Source organism: Lepidochelys olivacea, assembly GCF_965140295.1.
Source record: "Lepidochelys olivacea isolate rLepOli2 genome assembly, chromosome: 19".
Taxonomy (NCBI): domain Eukaryota; kingdom Metazoa; phylum Chordata; order Testudines; family Cheloniidae; genus Lepidochelys; species Lepidochelys olivacea.
In genome coordinates, this window is record NC_140429.1 from 8,670,664 (window position 1) to 8,682,781 (window position 12,118).

Consider the following 12,118-nt stretch of genomic DNA (forward strand, 5'->3'; position numbering starts at 1 on the left):
GGAGGCTTGTAAATCTAACTTGCACACTCTGCCACTGTGGCAGAGTTTTCATGGGTTATATTTTTAGGTGAAGACAGCAAACATACCAGAAGCCACAAAAAGTAAATAAAATGCAAATGCCAGTTACAAAAGAGCAAGAAATTAGGCTGGTTAGGTAAACAGTCTCACTCACACTTGCTACCAGTCCATACGCTAGCACATTAATGAGCAGATGTCTGATAGCCCCTTTCAGTTATTGATACTCTAGTGCACTTACTGTGCTGTATCTGGACTATTAGTGTGATCTGTAATCAATTGCATACACTTGTTTTTTAAATATTTTTTACTCTTATAAAATAGACGTTAATTTTTAGGGTACGTTTTCAAACTTGTTGGATAATGGCATAATACTAGCTCATGACTTCTGTTACGACACACACGCTGGCTCCTGTTTATTGGGGTTGACATCCAAAGAGGGGGGCGTGTGGTGGTTTTTTTTTTTTTTTACAAGAGACACCAAATCTTGGTTAAAATGAAACTGCTAAGGAACTGACTTGATAACAAGGATGGTTACTCATTCCAGAAGACTCTGACCAGATTTGAAAGTGTGTATTATAGAGTAATTTATTTACTATTAGACTAGAAGCTATCTGGTCCACTGACTGCTTTTACTTTGAGTGTTTACTGCTGCTGCTCAAGCATAATTTTAAGTAAAACTATGTCTAATACTTGCATTGTTGCTGCCAGGAATAACTGTCTACCCTCACTAACCTCATAATGACATAACCAAGCCGGACTAAAGGCACAATGGGTTGTTCAGTTTGCAACATGTAGACCTTAGATTAAATTACTTATTGGTAAATAAGAACTCCCAGTTGCCAAGCAACCTTCTGCCCTAGGGACCTATTATAGCAGCTGTGTTCAAGAAAACAATATTCAGAACAATTCTGTTCAGTAGTGTCTCCCTGGTGGATTTTGTTGTTGAAGGTCTATGGACTCTTAGCTGTTACTTTAAAATATCATTTAATTCAAGATACAGGATTCAACAAAATGATTTCAGCATTTCTTAAGAGAATCCTAGTTAGGCAATGCTGTGTTCAAGCAGCATTCAATTGAAATACACCCATGATTTCTTAAAACTCTAGTAAAATTTGGGTTTTGGGTTTTATTACTTTAAACTGTCCTTATAGCATATGTAACCAGAGCATCCCTGTGTTAACGTGAGCGTTATGTACAGTTGACACTGACCAGTCTGTGTGCTGTTTGCACTGCACTCTGTGAAACTAAGGCATAAATGTCTAGAAGTAAATAAGGTTTCTAAAATCTGTTCCAACAGCCTAAGGAGCTACTTTGAACAAGCAAGGAGATGGTTTTAAATTATTTTTACTTTGAAACCGTGAAGGGGCAGGTCACAGGGCTAGCTGCGCTTCCGTCTCCTTGGACGCTCTCTGTGCACCCCCTCGGGTGTCAGTACAAATGCTTTTACCTATCCTGGGTAGAATTCCACAATTATCCCACTCCTAGACAGGGCTCTGGGCTCCCGCACCCTGTGTATTGAGAGCGCTTACTCAGCAGGTGGGACTGAATTCTAGCATCTACGGTTTTTCCTGATCAAACAGCCTTCTGAAAACCAAAGTGGTGTTTGTTTTTAACAGCAGGAACAAAGCATTTAGAGAAAAGAGGAGTTTAAAAGTCTTAAACGTGTCTCTATATTATTGTCTCCTGATGGTAAGCTAGGTAGCCCTACGTTCTTCAGACATCCCAGCATGTGTCTGCATGTCAATCTGATTGTCCCATCTCCCCCCTTCTCCTGAGAGGGAGACTTTTTCAAACTCTCATCCTTTTAATCATCTGGTTCCCAGGCTTTTCCTGTATTAGCATTGTCTCTTCACCCTCAAGGGCTTGTGGAGAAGTAGCTTATCTTGAGCCATTGTTTCCTTCCTACTTGTTTTCCTACAACTCTCCATTAAACTAAACCAATATATTCATATAGTAAACATTCAAATAACTAGGTCAACATATAGTAGTAATAAACTAGAACAGAGCAATTCCATTTCTTCTATAAAAAGCTTATCATTATAAATACTGTCTGTGGGGGAGAGGAGGCTGGTTGTAAACTTGCACAGACTTGAAACTTGCCTATAAAATGTATAGAAGTTTTAGCCGGGTAAAAGGGGGAGATCTTGTTAAATATCTTTTTATACTGATCACCTGAACATGCAGTACCAAATTGCACATACAACTTAGTGTTCTTTAAAGATTTTCAGCTGCTTTGGACTAATGGTGGAAGTGAGCTGCAAACTTCCTGAATGCTGGGAAAGTTCAGATATGATGTTCAGATCGCAGGTTTTGATTTACATGCACTACTTTGGCTTACATCATTTTTAAAAAGGCGTAAAGCTTTAACCTTGCCATGTGAAAAGTAAATAGTAATATTTGGGAACTGCTACTGCTTTCTGATAACGCCCCAGATTTTGAGATTGACAAGCCATGAGCCATGCAGGATTGGACCCTTGAATCATCAAAGGAGTCTTCTTTTATTCCTAAATGGTTGTTGCATGAGAATGTAAGTAAAACACACAATCCTACTATTTTTCTGCAGTGTTTACATTTAGAAAAGAGAGAAAATTCCTCCAATATAACCAGTGTTGTAGAACTAGGTTTGCATTGGTTTTATGGGCTATACTGCCCTCTGCTGTTGTCTTTGATTAATTTGCTTTTTCAAGAGTTCAGACTTACCTGCATGCAGAGTTGCAACAAATTTAACATGTGCTTTCAAAACTGAGAGTACCCTGGCTTAACCAGGAGGTCTTCAGCGACCTGAAACTCAAAAAAGGAGTCATACAAAAAGTGGAAACAAGGTCAAATTATGAAGGATGACTACAAAAAAACCACAGGTGTGTGGGGACAAAATTAGAAAGACCAAGGCAAAAAAGAGATTAAACTAGCTAGGGTCAGAAAGGGTAACAAGAAAACATTTTACAAATACATTAAAAGCAAGAGGAAGACCAATCACATGATGGGCCCATTTCTCAATGAAGAGGGAAAGACAATAACAGAAAACGCAGCAACATGTGAAATGTTAAATGCCTTTTTGGTGTCAGTTTTCACCAAAAAAACAAACAAACCGTAAGTGATTGGGCAATTAATATAGTGAACATCAGTGTAAATGGGGTATGATCTGAGGCTAAAATGGGAAAAGAATAAGTTAAGAACTATTAGACAAGGTAGATATCTTCGGGTTGGCGGGACCTTATGAAATGCACCCTAGAATACTTAAGGAACTGGCTGAAGAGATGTCTGAGCCATTTGCAGTTATCTTTGAGAACTTGTGAAGTCTAGGAAAAGGGCAAATATAGCACCTGTCTATAAAAAGAGGAATAAAGATAACCCAGGGAATTATAGACCAGTCAACTTAACTTCAGTATCTGGAAAGATAATGGAGCAAATAATCAAGCAGTCAGTTTGTAAGCACCTAGAAGATAATAGGGTGATAAATAAGTCAACATGGATTTGTCAGGAACAAATTATGTCAAACCAACTTAATATCCTTCTTTGACAAGGTAACAAGCCTTGTGGCTAGGGGGAAAGTAGTAGAAGTGATATATCTTGACTTTAGTAAGGCTTTTGATACCGTTTCATATGACTGTCTCATAAACAAACTAGGGAAATATAGCCTAGATGCACCTGCTATAAGGTGAGTGTACAACTGGTTGGAGAAGCATAGTTAGAGAGTAGTTATCCATGGTTCACAGTCAAGCTGGAAGGGCATATTGAGTGGGTCCTGCAGGCATCTGTCCTGGGTCTGGTTCTGTTCAATATCTTCATAAATGGTTTGGATAATGGCCTAGAGAGTACATGTGTAAAGTTTGCAGACAATACCAAGCTTGGCGGGGTTGCAAGTACTTCAGAGGACAGGATTAGAATTCAGAATGATCTTGACAAACTGAAGAAATGGTCTGAGGTAAATAGGATGAAATTCAATAAGGACAAATACAAAGTACTACACTTAGGAAGGAACAATCAGTTGCACAAACACAATGGGAAATGACTGTCTGGGACCGAGTACTACAGGAAAGAATCTAGGGGTGAGAGTGGATCACAAACCAAATGTCACCAATGTAATACTGTTGCAAAGAAAGCCAACATCATTCTGGGCTGTATAAGTAGGAGTGTTGTAAGCAAGACCTGAGAAATAATTCTACTCTTCTTAGTGCTGATAGGACCTCAACTGGAATATTGTCCAATTCTGCAAACAAATTGGAGGAAGTCAAGAGGAGAGCACCAAAAAATGATTAAAGGTCTAGAAAACATGACCTATGAAGAAAGTGAAAAAATTGGATTTCTTTAGTCTGGAGAAGAGAAGACTGGGTGATGGTGGGGGACATGAAAATCTTCAAATACATAAAAGGTGGTTATAAAGAGGAGGCTGATAAATGTTCTCCTTAACTTCTGTGAGGACAGGACAAGAAGTAATGGCCTTAAATTGCAGCCGGGGAGATTTAGGTTGGACATTAGGAAAAACTTCCTAATGCTAAGTAAGCATAGTTAAGCACAGAAACAAGTAACTTGAAGAAGTTGTGGAATCTCCCTCAGTGGAGGTTTTAAAGAACAGATTAGTCAAATATCTGCCACTGATGGTCTAGGTTATACTTAGTCCTGCCTGAGTTCAGGGTACTGGACTAGATGACCTATTGAGGTTCCTTCCAGTCCTATGTGTGTATGATTCTGATTTAGTTAAATCAGAGTAAATCTTGTGTGACTTATTTTGGTTAGGTATCAGAGTAGCAGCCGTGTTAGTCTGTATTCGCAAAAAGAAAAGGAGTACTTGTGGCACCTTAGAGACTAATCAGTTTATTTGAGCATAAGCTTTCATGCATCCGATGAAGTGAGCTGTAGCTCACGAAAGCTTATGCTCAAATAAATTGGTTAGTCTCTAAGGTGCCACAAGTACTCCTTTTCTTTTTTTGGTTAGGAAGAGATTTAAGATAAAATGACATAAGCCATTCTTAAATGAAAAAGAAGTGTCCACTCAGGGTTTTGCAGTGATTTAACTAAACTGGTGCAAGCTTGTATTTAGGCCAGACCTTAAATAGCAATAAACCCTTACAGGTTATATTTTAATGATTTTAAGTTATGTCAAACTGACAAAAACAAGGAAGAGCGAAGAGTTTGTCTACATGAAACTGGCACTGAAATAACTAAATCAGCTGTTAATTTATACCTTTAGTCACTTGAGTGTACGTCTGTGTGGATGCACTTGTTCTGGAATAGAGAGCCCTATCCTGACATACCTATCCAGGACGTACATATCCTGAAGGTGTGAATTACAGCTGATTTAGTTATTTTGTGTCAGTTTCCATGTAGACAAGACCTAAGATTGAACTTCCGCTTAAACTTCAGTTTGTCCTGTTTTGGTCGGTAGCACAGATTTCAATTCGGTGTCTAATGCTACCAGCTACCACTAACGCTGATTTAAGACGGACTTTGCCATGATAGCTGTGGCAAAGGAGACTGAATGTCTATTTCAGTGGTTTGGCACTGCCGTGGGTATCACAGCAGTGCACATTCATGTAAGCAGCCTGAGTGGTGTGTAGGGCTACATAAGTGCCAAGTAACTATTATAAAGTGCATCTGCTGTACTGCAGTAGGTACAAGGAGATGAGTAAAAAGGTGAAATCTGGAGATTGGAATTTTGTAGATACACACTTCTTTCCACTTAATATACAAGTCCTGAATTCATACTTTTCTTAAAACATGAATTGTAAAATACAGATTGGGTCTATAAACTAATCCCTGCTTCGTGCATTACTGAGGTGCTTTAAGCTTAGCCAATTCTCTTACGTTACATCAGGAAGAGGATGCAAGAACCAGACGTGCTTCCTATATAGATATCAATAGCGAATAGATTGATAACTCTTTGAAAACTGCTTTATGGCTTGCTTTCTTTCCTTCCTTCCTCTTTATTGTTCTCACATAAAACTGTATTCCTTTCCTGCAGCTTTGGAACGTAGCCTCTTGAAAACTCTGCAGAAACTGGATGAGTACCTGAACACTCCTCTCCCTGATGAGATAGATGAGAACAGCATGGAGGATATCACAGTTTCTACCCGCAAGTTTCTGGATGGCAATGAGATGACATTAGCAGACTGCAACCTGCTACCTAAACTACACATTGTCAAGGTAAATGATTTTATTGGGAGGGACTACAGTCATTTCAGTTACATTTCTTATAGTGTATATAATAGAAAAAATGTACAAGATCCTGGATCCCATCCCATTGCAAGGAACTTGGTAAATAAGACTGAATACATAAGTCTTCGTTAAGTGTAATCACAATATTAACACACTGCATAATAATTTAATGAAAGATTCTTGAAATGTGTGTGAAGCTTCTGTGCCTACCTTAGTTACTGTGACACCTAATAGATAACTAAGATAAAAAGATTTGTGGCCCAAGTCAAGCCAGGTTTTAATGTGCTGTAGAAACAAGGAAGTCATGAGACTTTAAGAAGAAAGAAGAACCATATGACTACAGTTTTTCCATGTTTCATTAAGCACATGTTTTTTCTGTCTGTACAGAAAATGGCCTTAGTAATACAAGTAAATTGCACAATGCCAAATATAGGACCAGAGGACAAGTTAGACACACCTGAAAGAGATGGGAGAGCATAACTCTGCAAAAATGAAGATTTTTCTTTATTACCAAAAAGAAAAGGAGTACTTGTGGCACCTTAGAGATGAGCTATTACCAGCAGGAGGGGGGGACGGGGACCTTTTGTAGTGATGATCTCGTTGGAATCTGTGTTTGAAGTTTTTTTGTTGAAGAATAGCCACTTTTAGGTCAGAAATTAAGTGACCAGAGAGATTGAAGTGTTCTCCGACTGGTTTATGAATATTAAAATTCTTGACATCTGATTTGTGTCCATTTATTCTCTTCTTTATTACCATGGTCTGACTTCTGTTCCCCTTCCCTTGCACTGTTCTAGGCAGTCTCACGCTGCAGATGGAGCCCCAGGTTAAATTTATATGCCTGGCTGTAGCAATAGTTAATCTGTAGTACTAGTTTGCTCGTTGTCCTCGGAAAAACTGGGCCATCTTGATTATCACTACAGAAGGTTTTTTTCTCCTGCTGATAATAGCTCATCTTAATTAATTAGCCTCTTACAGTTTGTATGGCAACTTCCACCATCTCTGTGTGTGTGTGTGTGTGTGAGAGAGAGAGAGAGAGAGTAATATATCCTTACTATACGTTCCATTCTATGCATCTGATGAAGTGGGCTGTAGTCCACAAAAGCTTATGCTCTAATAAATTTGTTAGTCTCTAAGGTGCCACAAGTCCTCCTGAAGCATATAGTGTACCACCAGGTCTACATACATACCAGAAGGGCAAGATGTACTGATTTTGACCTTTAATGGAAGTTACATTGTAGGGTTTATACTCTGTGAGGATAGTATGACAAAGAATGGAAGAATTGATGTAACTTAAAGGACATGAAGTAGTCATTGTATATATTTTTTTTGTTTTAGGTGGTTGCCAAAAAATATCGCAATTTTGATATTCCCAAGGAAATGACAGGGATTTGGAGATACCTGACCAATGCCTATAGCAGGGATGAATTCACCAATACTTGTCCCGGAGACAAAGAGATTGAAATAGCTTACAGCGATGTAGCCAAGAGACTCACTAATTAATCAGCACTTGCAAAAGAGATGACTTCTCACATATTCCATAACAGAATGCTTCTCCTAACAGACTGCTCTTTTGCATATAAAATAACAATTTATTTTGCATGAATTTGCAGTTATTCAATGTTACGTTGGATAGAGCAGGTACAGTAATTACCTAAAGTTCGCAAAACAGGAGTAATGAGGCTTGTTTTTCTTTACCTTCTATAGCAGCAAATACGAAGATTATCATTAATACAATTTGTGTTTAATGTTGCATTGGGGTACTCTAGACACCCCAGGATAAAGGGTTATTTTTCTCCACTCCTTTTCTTTTATCTATTAACTATAGCTAAACTTGCAAACATTTGGTCCATTTCTGTGTAGACACTCTTTTTTGAAATTCACTAATTGGTCCACAATATTCTCTTGGTATATGGTACAAGAAATATTTATGTATTTTGGAATTTACTACTACTTAAAGGTCTGCATGTAGGATAAAATAGTTATCTACAACATATTGATCTGTACCTGCTTGTCTATCCCAGCCGTATACCAAAGGATCTTATTTCCAAAAAAGCCTTTTGCAGAATACTTGGCAATTTTTTTAACAAGAAAACAAAATACTGTTGGATTACAAACAAAAGACCCCAGAAATATGGCCACCACAGACCCAGATATGAATGCCCCAAACTGCAGGAGTTGGGATCTTGGTCTGAATTTTGTTTAGGGGCCTGTCAGAGAAAATGTTTAGGTATGGGCCTTCTGGAGCCTGATGAGCACTAGTTTAAAAAACAAACGGTGCTGTCTGAACGGAGTTTTGGGTCTCACCAGATACAGTTAGCAGAAGGTCATTTTGATGGCACATCATGAAGAAACCAAAAGAGCTAGACATCCACCATAGGTTCATTTTAAGAACTGCAAGTGGCTGCTTTTTTGGTAGTAAAGAGCCTTTGTTCTATGTAGGTCGTCTTAGTAACATTTATTTAGGAAAACTGCTGTCGTAAACAATGTACATGTAAAGTTTAGGGTTCTAGTTGAAAATAGCTACTGTATATGATAGCTAGGAGTGCAATGATTAGCAATGCAAGACTGAACACACAGCAACTAGAGTAGAAATCTTGAGAATTTCTTTAAAGATATTTTTTCTGAAGCATGTTTAAGTGACCTTTAAAAGCGAATATTTGCCTTAACATACAGTATGCATTTTTCTAAAAGAAAAGCCCTCTTGTTTTCTCTTTAAAAATAATGCTCTGTGAAGTGCCAGCCTTCCTACGTATTAATTTATCCCCTGACTGTCACTTGTCTACATACCTGGACGACAGTTTTGCATAACCGTAATCATTGCACTACTATCCGTTTAGGTTTGCTGCAGCAACACTGAGGAATAGCACTGCAATTTTTTAAAAAGCAATTTTCAAATATTTCTACACCAGGGAATAGTTTTCTTGTTTAAAACAAAAAGGCAACGTTTTGATGCATGAAATAAATTACTAGGTTATTTTAGAGGCCATCAAACCCCCTACTCCAAAGAGCATTAACATATTTTTTGTAATGATACTTTTTTATATTTAACTGATTTTAGAAGTCTGGAAAGTGCTATTCCTTGTAGGTTGTTTTTCCAATATTAAACCTACTGCAATAACATGAAAATGCTCACAGAAACACACTTTTATACACTAACATTTTGGTAAGCACTAGTTTTATGAAAAACAGCATGACTTTCTAAGCATCCTGCTTTTGCTATTTCATATATCCATAAAGTTAGCTTGAAATAAGTGATAGAGTACTCCATATTTGTATACGTGGCTTATGGTGCCTTTGTCTTGCCTTCTTAGGTCTAGAATTCCATTACTGTAACAACTCTCAATTGTTACCTGTCTTTTCAAAGACAGCGATCGATATGCTTAAAATCAAGCCCTATTATGATTTATTGCAGGGGCGTTCAGGAACTGAAAGGAAAATCTACAGAGCAGCCTGGTTAGAAAATGATTTGTAGCCTTCTTATATTCACTGTATCCTAAAGGCCCATTCACACCACGAATAAAGTTTGTCTAGCAGTAAAAATCTTCTTTAGGGGTTTAATACTTGCCAATGCTACGTCCAGAGAGGGGAATTATTTCATTTTTTGTCAGATTAAAACCTAGTTTGGTTTTGTTGTTAATACATGGAGGGTAACAATGGGAGTTTATTGGTTTGGTGCTTTTTTGCCTTTGTATAGCTTAAGATGCTCAACTAAAAATGGAATATAGGAATCGGTTTAGTCAATTGAAATTAATCTATTAAATTTAGATCAGGATGGCCCTTTGGAGTTGTTTAATTAGTGATCAGGCCCAATTTTTTTGTAAACCGATTAGGCACTCAGTATGCACACAGCTTGTGTGTGCTGGGTAACTGGATTTACACGATCATAATTAACCATTTGTATATACAGTGACTCAGTTGTGGTAATTGGCCACAAAAAAAGCATGCCTGTACACGTTTACCTTGTTAAAATATCAGGCCTGTAATCTAGTATAAACCATAGATGCTTTGTAATTTCCCTTGAAAAATCTAATTATCATCCTCGAAACACGGATGTTGAATATAATGTGCTACAACGAAGTAATTTTAATGGCTGACATGGTTAAAAGCTTGGGAACCAAGTTAAAGCTTCTGCTGTCTCTGGCACCCATTGATGCATTGCTTGTCTTAACACAATGAGCTATTAAGTGTCAGAGATTGGACGGCAATGAAAAACGAGCTTTTTCCCATATAGTCACAGTTCAAATGAGCCTCTGGTTGGTTAGTAACTGAAAGGGGATATGCCATGTGGTGGCCGCTTGCTGACCTCTGTGAAATGAGTGGCTGTCTTTCTGATTTCCCATTGCATTGCATCACTATAGCTGTCCCATTTGTTGGCACCCTCCGTATAGAGCTTAGTGGAGACTGAACATCTTTCACCTCTACAGGTAGTCACTCCAGGTCAGAACCGCAGGGCGTTGGCAGGGTGGTGTGTGGCGGGATTAGCCATCTGTGCTATCTGTATTTTTCAGTCTGACCCCAATCACCAGCACTTACAGTAACCCTTATTAATGGGAAACTCCCTGTCCTCATTCCCTCCCACTTTGACTGGAGAACAAGGTATACACATGAATTTGGTTTTTAAACAAAGTTTTCCTTTCTGGAAAAGACTTCCTGCATGTGCAAAACTGTTTGAGCGGGATGCATGTGAACCCTTGAAATGATTTCATGCACTGCAAACATTTCCTATGTGTCTGTTTTTCTCTGGCATTCGAAGTCCCACATGGACTACTGCAGCTGTGTAGTTGCATAATTATATTTTTCCCATAAAATTGGTAATTTTCTGGAACGGGTCTGTTTAAACTGATTGAAAAGAATTCTGTGCAGTTCTGAGATAAGATAAAGATGCAATCAACTTTCTATGCTAAAGAAGCAAATTAGCTTTTCATATCAAAGGAATAGACACGTTGAAAAAAACAATGTGTTGAGCCAAACCCACGGATATCTATCTCCATGTAGGACACAGTGGCTAAGAACAGCAAAATGTACACTCTGCCATTCAGATAATGATTTGAACGTGTTAAATGAGCATCTTCAGAACAAAACTTTATCTATCCAAAGTAAGCCCACTTAGCTTGTGACACTAATTCTTGCTTTTTGTATGTGGGTGGGACGAAGTGGGGAGAGATGCAAACTCCGAGAACTGGACATCTGGAATTGGGGCATGGTATGCAGAAATACTTGACAAGTCCATACAATTTATTGTAGTATGCTTATGGATCATCTTTTACAGATATACCAGTATATTGCGGGCAGCTAAAAATAAAATTATATTTTCACTACCAAACAGATCTGGATGGTTTTGTGTGCGCACATATTCCCACAATTCAAGAGGGTGCGTTGTGATGCACTACTGTAGACACAATTTTTGTCTGACCGTTAAAGCCAGTGATAGGGCATACCATTCCCAGTTTTGCCATTGGTCTTGTGACCTCTAGGGCAAGTTGTATTTAACCTCGGTCTATCTTTCTGTAACTAGGTATAATATTTACCCACTCTGCCGGAGTGTTGACTAGAACAAGTTTTAAAATGCCAGTTTTTTCCACAAATAACTTTTAAAAGTGATCATTTGTCAATATTTCCTATGGAAAATATTTTTTGATAGAAAACTTTTTTTAAAATGTGGGGGTTTGTTTTTTTTAAAAGACTTTGGTTTTCAAAAATTGAAGAACAAAACATTTTACCAAAAAAGAAACTTTCACTGTGTAGTTTTCTTTTTTAAAAAAGTCAAATTTTTAAAAAAAAGTCAAACATGAAAATGGTTTGGTTTTTCAACCAAATAAACCATTTTTCATCATGTTCCAACAAAATATTTCAACCTCAACTGTGGAGGCTTAACTGATACTTTGTTACAGAAGAGAGTTAGGGTCCCAAGCTGGGATACTTTGGTTCTGAGTTTCAACCACAC

General features: G+C 37.9%; 1 protein-coding gene across 2 annotated transcripts in view; it reads left to right on the forward strand.

Moving 5' to 3' along the window:
* The window catches only part of CLIC4 (chloride intracellular channel 4), a 54,117-nt gene extending 42,618 nt beyond the window's left edge, over window positions 1–11,499 (forward strand). For both annotated transcript variants that reach the window (XM_084652160.1, XM_084652161.1), the window contains exons 5-6: window positions 5,981–6,162; window positions 7,510–11,499. In XM_084652160.1, coding sequence (XP_084508286.1) covers window positions 5,981–6,162; window positions 7,510–7,674 — 347 coding nt within the window. In that variant the 3' untranslated portion in view covers window positions 7,675–11,499. The remainder of the gene's footprint in view (window positions 1–5,980; window positions 6,163–7,509) is intronic.
* The last annotated feature ends 619 nt before the right edge of the window (window positions 11,500–12,118 follow it).